This window comes from Jatropha curcas, chromosome 8, assembly GCF_041381405.1.
Source record: "Jatropha curcas cultivar XTBG-Jc1 chromosome 8, XTBG_Jcur_1.0, whole genome shotgun sequence".
NCBI lineage: Eukaryota > Viridiplantae > Streptophyta > Magnoliopsida > Malpighiales > Euphorbiaceae > Jatropha > Jatropha curcas.
This window is the reverse complement of record NC_143158.1, coordinates 25,811,081-25,823,532: the sequence shown is the minus strand read 5'-3', so window position 1 is coordinate 25,823,532 and position 12,452 is coordinate 25,811,081. Positions and strand designations below refer to the sequence as shown.

At 31.4% G+C, this 12,452-nt stretch overlaps 1 protein-coding gene across 2 annotated transcripts; it reads left to right on the top strand.

Moving 5' to 3' along the window:
- Positions 1 to 252: 252 nt before the first annotated feature.
- Positions 253 to 7,127, top strand: BON3 (Calcium-dependent phospholipid-binding Copine family protein). 2 transcript variants are annotated; one of them, XM_037641283.2, is made up of 16 exons: positions 253 to 626; positions 2,681 to 2,728; positions 3,250 to 3,398; positions 3,489 to 3,537; positions 4,070 to 4,126; positions 4,448 to 4,627; positions 4,734 to 4,868; positions 4,990 to 5,051; positions 5,152 to 5,245; positions 5,319 to 5,365; positions 5,479 to 5,620; positions 5,947 to 6,084; positions 6,243 to 6,407; positions 6,489 to 6,602; positions 6,729 to 6,825; positions 6,969 to 7,127. In XM_037641283.2, the coding sequence occupies exons 1-16, from the start codon at positions 468 to 470 to the stop codon at positions 7,100 to 7,102; spliced, it is 1,770 nt and encodes a 589-aa protein (XP_037497211.1). In that variant the 5' UTR covers positions 253 to 467; the 3' UTR covers positions 7,103 to 7,127. The 2 variants fall into 2 exon arrangements, with proteins under 2 accessions (XP_037497211.1, XP_012074082.1); XM_012218692.4 differs by having other exon boundaries at positions 256 to 626; positions 5,319 to 5,433; positions 5,544 to 5,620.
- Positions 7,128 to 12,452: the final 5,325 nt, after the last annotated feature.

Sequence of the window (12,452 nt, the reverse complement as noted above, 5' to 3'; positions counted from 1 at the left end):
AAATATTTTTTTTATATTTATCTTTTATATGTGATTAATAATTATTACGTCAAGTTAATTATATTTTAAAAAATTAATATTTAATTAAAAATAATATAATTAATTTAATCAATAATTTATTATAATTTAGATAATTTTAAAGATTTGTTGGTGTGTTTTATGCTTTTAGCGAATTTTTAACCGCACTGCAGCCCAAAAAGAGGGCGTGACGCGTGAAGGAAAAGGGTTAAAGGGGTACCAAAATTAGTATTATCATCGGGACTACAAAATTTCAATTAAATGCTGAAGTAACTGCGCCAAAATTTCCTGGTTTTTTCTCTTGAAACGAACAGATGTGTGAGCGCGTATATACGCATGTATATATATGTGTGCGCTCATGAACATAGACAAATCGTAAGTGTAGAGCAAGAGTTGATAGAATATTTGGTTTTCGCTTAGATTGTAGTTTAAACTTTAGAGAGAGAAGGATGGGAGGGTGTGTATCGGGTGATGTGAAAGGAGGAAAACAAGCCATTGGAGGGGCCCAACAGAGGCCCACAGATCCACCAAACAATGCCGGTCACAATGACGCTGTCGATTTCTTCTACCGTTCTCGTGGCCTCCATCCGCTTTACACCCAAATTGAGGTGTATATGCATACACACATGCGTATTTTATATTTATTTTTTTAGGTGTTTGGATAGTATGTGTGTTGTGAACCCTGAAACATCCCTTTTTCTTTTGTACTGTTTGTACTATGCTTAGCCGCTTCAATTTTGCATTCTTCCTGTTTGTCTTCATGTGGAGATTTTTAGTTTATTATATTAATTTTTTGGTTAGGGTTTTCCCCAATCCTCTGTTTTATATAGTTATTATTCTGAATTAGGTTAATATGGGTTGTTGTGGTTCTGGTTTAGAGAAGGCCGGTACACTCAGAAAAGTAGTAATGTCATTTGTGATGGCCAAATAAGGGGATAGAACATATAGGTGGTAGAACTGTTATCAATTTAATATTTGAAATAGATTGCACTGCAACGAAAATATTAAACATAAAAAAAATGTGAAACATATATAACTAAATATTGAAGCTATTGAAGTTATATGGCCACCAATTTCCTGGCTTCAATTGATTCAGGCATGGTAAATTATTATGGGTAGAGTTGTTTTGACAACAGGACATATATAACTCTGCTGTTGCTGGTACTGTTGAGGTATTTTAGAAAGCTAGTAACTTTGTGTGCTTTGTTGTTTGATTTTCTGTTGAGACTGATCTGAGGATTCTTGTAAGAAAAATTAAAAAAAGGCTTTCTATGATGTACTGGACAAGTCTTGGAATCCCATAATCCTATTGTTTCAGCTTTGTCCCTTTAGTTGTTGGCCAGTTGAGTTGACCAATGTTGCATATATGGTGTAATTTCAATGAAAATGATCCAAAAATGTAATAGCTTTTGGAAGAAGTTTAGCATGCAAGTGGAGAAGTTTGTTTCATTATTATTATTTTTTAATTGATGTCACAATCTTTTTTTTTGCATATTTTTGAACATTGATAATTTCATCTAAACTTTTGTCCCACTTGTTTGAATTAGCTTGCTCATATTAAATTACCCTTGACTTGTACTTCAGATGCTATATTTTATGATTCTGACCTTTTAAATGCTGGTAAAGGTTATGGGAAAGAGCCAAAATTGATTTTTAAATCTCATTTGTTGTAAAAAAGAAAAGCAACTTATTTGTTTACCTTTTTATTGTGTTAGGAACAAAGAACCATTTTGTATGCAAATGAACATTATCAATAGAATTCATTTGTAAATTAATCCCCATGTTTTCTTTGCATTAATATATAAATTTTTTTTGCAAATTCTACCAAGTTTAATCGAAGCTAATTTGTCGTCTTGCTAGTTGAGAAACCATTTGATACTTAAAATATAAAAATCAATTTAGAAGAATTTAGCTAAAGTATAATCAATTATATAGAACTAAAAATGTAGAATTTGAACCTTTACCCTGCTCCTTTATTTCTATTCTTCTTCTTCTTCTTCTATTTTGACTTGATATATGATTTTGTGACCAAATGTAGAATTTGAACCTTTACCCTGCTCCTTTATTTCTATTCTTCTTCTTCTTCTTCTATTTTGACTTGATATATGTATTTCTGGGGTCACAAAATCTCGAGGCTTTCAAAATATTGTTTGTGCTGTGTGATATACATAGTGTTTAAGAGACACGGCTCCATTCCGTGCTGCAACTTCCATCATACATTTGCTTCAGTTTAAGTTTCATCAAATGGATCCATGGCTCTAACTGAACGTTCAATTTTAATTTATATAGTAGCAGGCAGTAGTGTAAAGCAACTTGTTGCAGTATTGTGGAGAAGAACATCTACTTTTGTTAGGTTTAATACATATGACTGAATATAAGAATAGAATCAATTTTGAATAATGGATTTTCACTGAGTTATTCAGAAATGCATATTTTTCGACTGCTAGGCGAACCTCTTCAATACATAACTATAATACCTTATATGGTTCAATAAGCTATATATTACACATTGAAAAATTATGATTTGATGAAGATAATGGCATACCTTTGTGTGGATGATCACATGCATGGCTAAATACTTCTCCTTTGTATTATCTTGTACCTATATGCAATTGTTTTTATTCCTTATAGTATATTCATGTTTTTCATATATGCACTGCAGTTGTTTTTATCAGCTTCAAACTTACTAGATCGTGACATCACATCAAAGGTATGTTTTAGACTGTACCTTAATATGCAATATTATTTCTACTCACTGTTGGTCAGTTTAATCTTTTGGGTTGCTGCTAGATTGCTGTATTGTCCTATCATGTGTCCACCGTCTTTCTTTTGCTCCTCAAATAAATTTGTTTATTTGAATGTATCATTTGCTCCAGTTATCAATCTTCTTTTTAACATCCATTGCCTAATAAGGTAGGAAATTATGGTCTAAATCACATATTATGCTGGTAATAGATGCCAATCTTAAGAGCTGTATGACATCATATTTGTGATCATGGGGGCTCGAGTTTCAAGTGAATGCTAATCCAGCCTTCTTTCCCTTCTCCTTTCCATATGTGTTTAACATAATTGATGTGGTTGACCTTGATCAATATTAAAAAGAAATAGAAAAGGAAAAGGGACGATTGGAAACTCCATTTGCTGTTTATTTTTCTTAAAGAAAGGGAAATCAATATTTGGTGATGCTAGTTGCTATGTGATTTGTACTAAATTATGTTTTCATTGTCACAGAGTGACCCAATGACAGTTGTATATGCAAAGAAAAAGGATGGAAAACTAGAGGAAGTTGGTCGCACTGAAGTCATTTTAAACAACTTGAATCCTTCTTGGATCAAAAAGATTACATTTGCTTATCAGTTTGAGATAGTGCAGCCTCTAGTGTGAGCTTCTCATTCCTGTTCAACTACCAGCTTTACATATGTATTTTTCACTTGCTTTACTGTTGAACTTATGTTATCTGCTTTATGCAGCTTTCACATCTATGATATTGATACCAAATATCACAATTTACCTGTGGAGGTACTTCCTCTCTACATTTGCCTATAATATCAATTCCAGTATGATGATTATTAGGAAGAGTTCCAGAGCAGTTCTTGCATATTAGTTATCCATTAAATTCTAAGATCACACCTTGTAACGTAAAGCTGTATTTCATGGACATTGTAAAGGAAAGACGTACTCAAATCAATTAATGAAATTGAAAATTTGGTTGGTTGAAGTAAAATTACACATGCAAACAATGTCCAGGCAAATGAAAGGGGGAAAAAAGAGGAAAAAGAATGGAAGAAAATAAAGAAGTGAGACCTAGACTTAAAGCACAGATCTTTTTGAGCAGACCTCATGGGATATAGTTTGCAAGAGACTTGAGGGAATCAAAAGAAAGTAAGACGGAAAGTAATCTAATGGTTTAATGCAATTCAAAACTTTTGGTTATCATTAGTTATTTGGACTAATTGGGCAAAAATAAGTCTAATTGTATGTTTCAAGACATTGGGATGCATTTTGCTGAAGGTTAAGTCGATATTTGAACTCTATGTTTATTGCCTTGCAGTCATTGAAGTTGAATGATCAAGAATTTTTGGGAGAAGCCACTTGTGTTCTATCTGAGGTTAGTTAAATTTGATGCCATGTCTGATGCTAGTTAAATTTATTTGAAGTATTTATTGTGAATCATTTATTGGTTTAAGGATCTGGTGATGCATTTCTCTTAGTTATAAATCAAAATTTTCTTTGGGGGCTTCAAGGGACAACTAAATTTTGAACTGTTTCATTGCTCGATTTTGTCTGGAAAGCTTGTGATCTACCTGCATTGGATGACTACTGATGCAGCTAGAAAGGATTTGACTTACGTTTATGATTTTTGGGATCTTACAGAGATTTACGAATTAACATTCGATGTTATATATATATATTTTCCTTCTCCATGCAGATAGTGACGAAACAGAATCGCAAATTAACCCTGAATCTCCATAACAGAAATGGGCAGGAAGCCTTGAGAAATTTTGGTACACTCACTATCCAAGCTGAGGAAACGGTTGCTTCCAGGACTGCTTTTGAATTGACATTCCGTTGTTCCAACCTAGATAACAAAGATGTATTTTCTCTTAGTGTATGTGTTTGAAGCCATTCATGTTCAGAGTTTCACATTTCCTATGTGTAATGCTTTTCTACCATGTTAGATTATCAATTTTTATCCTCTTATTTTCTATGTACAGGACCCTTTCTTAAGAATCTCTAGAGTAGTTGAGAGTGGAGGTTCCATACCAATATGCAAGACTGAGGTGGTTAATGATAATCTCAATCCAGTTTGGAGGCCTCTACATCTGAGCATGCAGCAATTTAAAAGCAAGGCAAGTTTGTTATATATATTTGGTTTACATCTCAGTTAGTTGGTGGACTAGAGGTTGTAGATTTTCTGGAAATATCATTTACTTGTTGAAATAGTTTTTTTCTTTTTCCACTCTGATACAGGCGAACCCACTAGTTATTGAGTGTTTTGATTTTAACAGCAGTGGCAATCACATCCTTATTGGGTAACCTTTTACTTATTTCCTTTGTTGTTTCATTCTTTTGCTTGTCGACAGTCTAGTGGTTATGAACACTGCTGATACTGTAGCTGCTTTTCCCCCTCAGGAAGCTTCAGAAATCAGTGGCTGATCTGGAAAAACTTCATAGAGAAAAATGTGGTGCAAATTTTGTCTTACCATCGCGCCGAGGTCATGAGAAGGTGTTAATTCTTACTTTGGGCAAAATCTATTGTTGTTTGCCACTGCCTACTAATTCTTTGCTTTGCCTTACAGGTTCTGAAAGGTCAGCTGTTTGTGGATCAGTTTCTGGAGAAGGAAGAGTACAGTTTTTTGGATTATATTTCGAGTGGCTTTGAAATAAATTTTATGGTTGCTGTTGACTTTACGGGTAAATAACTTTGAGTTTTCTCATTCAAGTGCATCCTTCTTCCAGTTTCTCCTTGCGAAGACCCTTTTCAGTTTTGCATCTGCGTTTTCATGCTGTTCAACCTTTTTCAGCTTCAAATGGAAATCCTCAAAATCCGGATTCCTTGCACTACATTGATCCTTCAGGCCGCTTGAATTCTTATCAGCAGGTGAGACTAAGCTACCTTGGTGTGATTACATAGGTAGCAGTTGTTTGCTGAAGGTTTAATAAATGCTATTATTTTACCTTAAGAATCATCACTCTCGAAGATATCTTGCACTAATTACCCTTATGACCTAATGATTTATCACTGTATTATTTCCATAATGATAAGAAAGTTAGGATTGTTATTTATTTATTTGTTTTTCTAATGACTTTTTAGGTATATAGTAGTAATTTTACTCATCTCGTTTCTGTTTCTGGGATTGGACTTGCTTTTATATGTACTTGGAAGAAAATATTGTTCATGAATCAATTGGCTAAATCTTTTCGTAGGCTATAATGAAGGTGGGGGAGGTCATACAATTTTATGATTCTGATAGGCGTTTTCCTGCTTGGGGCTTTGGGGGAAGGACACCTGCTGGTACAGTATCACATTGTTTTAACTTGAATGGAAGTCCAAGTGGCTTTGAGGTATAATGTCTGACTGAATAATTGTTGCTTGGAATTTCTGATTGATATTCTCCCATCTCTCTGATTCTGGAGTATGTTATAATGATGCCCCACAAACTGGCACATTTGCTACAAATTGCAGAATCTTACCGATTTTCTTAACTCCATTATTTAAACAGGTTGAGGGGGTTGAACGCATCATGGCTGCTTATGCGACTGCTTTACACAATGTTGCTCTTGCAGGCCCCACTTTATTTAGCCAAGTTATCAACACAGCTGCACAAATTGCGTGTCAGTCTCTATCTGATAGTAACAGCAAGTATTTTGTCTTGCTCATCATAACGGTAATTAAACTATGAGATAGTAATATTAATGTCTTTTGTTTTCCTTTATCCGGATAATAACTGAATTGCCACCTTTTCTAGGATGGAGTCCTTACAGATCTTCAAGAAACTAAAGATGCTTTGGTCAAAGCGTCTGATCTCCCACTATCAATCCTTATTGTTGGAGTTGGAAGTGCAGACTTTACACAAATGGAGGTGTGTCTAGTTATCTTCATGCATCGTTTAGCATATTTCTGTTAACAAACATTTGTCTTACAGATGAGATGCTGCCATTTGCACCTGTTTGAAATCTGTCACTTGATAAATCTAAACCTTCTGCAGATCCTTGATGCTGATAACGGATGCCGATTAGAAAGTTCTACTGGTAGGGTAGCTACCCGAGATATAGTACAATTCATTCCGATGCGAGAAGTGGACAGTGAGTACAAAATTGAATCTCTCTGCCCCTACAAGTTAATTTCAATCAATCTATAGAAAAATACATTAAGCTTGGAAGCAACTATTCTAGCTGAACATAATATTTCTATGGCTTCAATTAACAAGTTGTTTGTGGGGTGGCAGGTGGCCAGATGTCCGTTGTTCAAGCCTTATTGGAAGAGCTGCCTGGACAGTTTTTGTCGTATATGCGGTCTAGATATATCAAACCACTTGCTACAAATGATGTACATGTTATGAGTTTGAACTCAGGTTCCTAGTAAAAAAATTACATTTACATTTTAACTTGCTATTGACTTTTACCCTTCCTCAAAGCATCTCTAGAAGACGCAAGCCCAGCCAGGAGTCACACAAAACACTTTTTATTTTTTAAGAAAATGAAAAAAAATAGGAAGTATAAAAAAGTAACTGCGTTCACTTTTTAATAATAAAAATAAAAAAAACTCATAAAATATATTTTAAAAAATTCTTTTAATGTATATTTATTATTGGTTATTTATAATATAATATCAAGAGTAGCATTAAATGACATAATCTCATCAAACAGATTTTTCTTTTCTCTAAACTAAAGCCCATGCGTTTAACTCGGAATCCCTTCAGCAACTCCATTACCTCCTTCGAATGTGGCCTATCATGCATATTTATTTGTTCGCATAAGGCAGAAACGGCAAATATTCTTTTTATTTTTTATTTTTTGCCTTTTAATACACTTTGCAGGCAACCCCTTACAACCCACTAAGGGATCCAACCTAATACCAAGGTCTCTGGCCTTCCCTTAGATTTAGATTTACTAGAGAACTCTAACTCATGATTTCTCATTTTTTACATGTCAAAAATCAACCAGACTAATATCTGATTGGCCTAGCTTTACCTATTTGGAGCTTGGATACTATCGAAGGAATATGAATATGATAATGTAATCACGGAATCGAAATCATTCCTTTTGGAGTAGGAAGAGAAATAGTATTGCTGGGTCCTAATGATTTTAGACATTCAATGGCACTATAGACATTCTAGCACAAATGTTGCAGAACTGCAAAAAATACCTGATATGGTGTTCTATCTCTACACCCGAAAGATGATATTTTCTCCTCTCTATAATATATATATTTTTCTTCAATAGATTTGCTCAACCTTTGTTTATTTATTTATAATTGTCGTTTAAAAATCTCTCTTGACCGGGTACACTTCACTGTGGATTCTTAAACCCTTTCAATTATTAATATTTTTTAATTTATTCATATTTTCATCCCCGTACAAATACCCTAAAATTCCTTGATTGCATGAGGAGCCAAAGATTAAGATTTGATTGAAATATAATAAAATGCGAAAAAAAATCATAAAAAATACGAAGAATTTTGATTAAAGAATTTTTTATTCTATTATTTGTAGCTTATGCACAATTAATGCATAAGACTTAAATACTGAAGTCTTGCATTATATATCAAAATCCACAAACCTAAACCTGAATTTTCTTGAGTAATAAGTCCAAATACTCAATTGTATTAATTAATACCATAAATCTTGTAATTAACTTGCCATGTATAATAGTAATCCATTGACAGAGGCAGGGGCTCCAAAATTTTTCAAGCTGTTTCCTTCTTTTCAAGCACTATATAATTAAAGTACCCTTAAAATAATTTACTAATCATAAAAAAAAAAAACTAATCAACCATGAGAACAGTACTTTCTTAGCTAATATCAATTTAATTTTAATATTAATACATCACTGCAAATAATAAAAGAAAACTGTAATGACATAAATATTGTCATTCTATTTTAGAACAAAGTAAAACAATAATCCAATTGTACAATGACAACATTTATTATGCAGATATATTTATTAATGGTTCAGCACCCGCAATGAACACTCTTATTCATGTATGAACTTTCTTTTATATATATATATATATATATGGCTTACTTATATTTCCAAATTTAGTTTCTATTTGCATAACTATGGCTCAAGTGTCCACCGTGACTTGCTATGCAAGATTTCGGTGCCATGCCCTTTCCCATATCCAGGTCCATGGCCATGCTTGTGATCGCGAATGTAATCATTCTTATGATCGTCCTTATGGTCATTCTTATGATCGTCCTTATAGTTGTCCTTATTGTCATCCTTTTTCATGTCCTTATGGTCCTTATAGTTGTCCTTATTGTCATCCTTTTTCATGTCCTTATGGTCGTCCTTATGCCTGTCCTTATGGTCGTCCTTATGGTAACGATCGTGATCATGATCGTGACCATTTTTATGATCGTCCTTATGGTCATTCTTATAACCATCCTTATGACCATTCTGATGATTATTCTTATGGTGGTTCTTATCGTCATCCTTTTTCCTGTCCTTATGGTCGTCCTTGTGACTGTCCTGATGGTCGTGCTTGTGGTCGTCCTTATGGTAACGATCGTGATCATGATCGTGACCATTTTTATTCTTATGGTGGTTCTTATCGTCATCCTTTTTCCTGTCCTTATGGTCGTCCTTCAGCCTGTCCTTATGGTCGTGCTTATGCTCGTCCTTATGGTCCTGTATGTGTCCAAACTTCTGCTCCTGCAGATGTTCGTGTTCGTGCCCATACTGCTGCACATGCTGATATCCATGCTTGTATTTCTGCACTTGTGCAATATCTTCTACAACTTGAACAAAGTAATTAGATTAATTAGTATAAATATTAAAATAAAAAAGCCTAATTATTGGAAAACAAGAGAGGAAAGCTAGTTTTTAGTTTTTCTCAAAGACATAACAAAAGCTTAAACATAAACACATAAAAAATGAAAGATAAACATATATTTGATTAGAAGAAGCTGAAAACTCACGGTTTTGAACTGTTTCAGCAAGTTGGCGTGCTAAGACCTCGGACGAGGTGAGAAGAACAGTGGCCAAGACAATGCCCATAAGAAGAAAAAAAGCTTTTGAGAATTCCATTTTTCTTTAGTAACCCAAAACAACAGAAAAAGATATTTGCTCAAGTTTTGGAATAGAAAGTGGAGCTAGCAGCTCCTCTATTTATACAAGAAAATTCGCAAGGACTTGGACTATTGAAGTTCAATAGTCCAGGTTTAGAATTTCGTTTCAGTAATTAATTAGCATGAAATGGATAACTTTCCAAGACTGAGTATAGAGGCAGTAATAGGGCAGTGAAGCTCGTATGTAGTTTCTGTATTTGATTGTAGGAAAAGAAATAAAATTTAAACAAATATGGAAGGAAAGATCTGAATTATGAAGAATTTTGAGAATCCGTCCATGGGAGAATGTTGATTTTATTGTAATTCTGTAACTGATGTTAAAATATTCAAAATGAAATGGTTGAATAGTTTAAAAGTTAGTTATTTAAAATGATGTTAAAGATATTTCTACATACTACCAATTTTTTAGTCATCCAAAATGTTTAAAGAAACGTCTTCTCCACCATTATATGATAGAGTTTTTATATTTTGGTGAGAGTTCATAAAAGGAAATACTATCCTCTATTTAAAAGTCCTTCCCATTTTCTTAACTAGAGAAATGCTGAATTGCTTGTTGAAATATATATTTTTTAACTCCAAATAAATTTGGGATTCATTCTGATTTTTTTTTTTCATATTATATATATATATATATATATATATATATATATATATATATATATATATATATATATATATATATAAAAGTTTGAACGACGAATATTGGATTCCTAAAATGTTCCTTCTAAATTTATGGATTGATAAAAAAATATCATTTAGGACTTAATTTTATTGGTTGAAAAAAAATAAAGGTAATTCATTTTGATTAGCTATATTAATTTTCTCTTTGAATCTAGATTTTATTGGATAAAATAATAAGAAATTATAAGGTATATATTAAATAAGGTGGTACATTTTAAATATAGTAAGAATAAAATATCTTTAAGTATTTTAATTTTATTGATTAGAAAAAATAAAAGAATCATTTCTTAATTATGCAGGCTAATAATTGAAATTAATACCTTCCTTAATTGAATAGAGTATTAAATAAAATAAAAATAAATATTACTCAAATAATACCTTCACAATATATTTTTGTTCAATTATTCAAAGAAAAGTTGAAATTCTATGATAATAAGTAGGCTAAAAGAATCCTACTCAAAAAATAAAAATAAAAATAAAAATTAAACTAATGGTAATATAGATGAAGTTATATGAAGAAAAGTTTAAATTTACGTAAACTTAAGTTTATTTAGGAATTTTATTGAAAATAATTAATAACTATATTTACATTATAATATATATCTATAATAATATGGTATAAGCTATATTTTATAGCTATTTGAAATTCTATGAAAGTTGGCCAATTACAAATTATGGATATCAAATATTATTATATTGACAGAAATATCATGAAAATAATTCAATTGGAAATTTTAATTAATATAAAACTTTTTAATTAGAAATTAGGAACTTATTTTACAAAGTTTTAAATTATAATTCAAGTAATTAAACATATATTTTTTAATATAGGTTTTTCCTCTGTTATTCGACAATATGTGTTTAGTAAGACTTTTTAAATAACTTTTTTATTAAATAGAAAATGAAAAGATTGATCAATACAAGAGAAAATATTAACTTTAATTTATTTGATTACTAAATTATTAGATGTACTTAATGCTATCATTTTTTATTTTTTAGATAATATTCAAAATTAAATTAAGTAACAAATTTAAATTAGCTTAAAGATAACAGTGACAAAAAGAATAATGAGTTAAAATTGATAAAATATATGTAAAGTTAAATTGTATATAATTTTTATACTATTTTATTTTATTGTATTTAACGCTTTTATTAGCTAGAAAATAACTATTTAAAAGTCTTCTATTATAACTTCAATAGTAGATCATCAATGATTGAAATTTTTCTTTTTTTTTTTTTTAACTCAAACATATATAAATGAATTTTATTCGATTATAATTGATGAAAATAATAATTTAGATGAAAAATAATGGAGTAAGTATACGAGAAATTTGATTGATTTTCGGCCCAACCTATTCTGTCATATGCTCCATAGACCTGAATTTCCGTCCCGTCTCGTCCCAAAAAATGGGATAGGATTATGATTCCATTTTTTATGTTCCGATATTTTGGGATGGGACCGGAAATTATGTAATTCCCATCCCAACCCGACCCATTCACGCCCCTATTTAATTTTTTTGGTTGATTAATGATATAATGAAGGATAATTTAATTTTATTCTGATTATGAAACTTTTGATTTTGGTTGATTAATAATATTATTAAAGATAATTTAGTCTCATTCTAATTAGAGAGCTTTTAATTTCATTGATAGATTAAAATTATATAATATTATATTTTTATTCTATATATAATACATCGCGACTATTTAACACCTATAAGTTGAAATTCATATCTTCATTTCGCCTTCCGACGGCAAACAAAAATAGGGAAATGTTGACTGCATCAAGATTGTTAACGAAGAGGACAAAAGCCAGCGAGAAAAAAGAAAATCAAAGGCACTTTATTTTCAAAGCCAATTAGGTAATGCCCATATAGTTTATTTGATTTAAATAAAATTTATATTATTTATTTATTTTAAATGTATTTATTTTAATTATTTTAGTTTAATAGACACTCT

Excerpts from the sequence above, each read along its gene's own strand:
- BON3 (XM_012218692.4), top strand. The coding sequence starts at position 468 with ATGGGAGGGTGTGTATCGGGTGATGTGAAAGGAGGAAAACAAGCCATT. Across the intron at positions 2,729-3,249 it reads ATCGTGACATCACATCAAAG|AGTGACCCAATGACAGTTGT; the intron begins GTATGTTTTAGA and ends TCATTGTCACAG. Across the intron at positions 4,628-4,733 it reads AAGATGTATTTTCTCTTAGT|GACCCTTTCTTAAGAATCTC; the intron begins GTATGTGTTTGA and ends TTCTATGTACAG.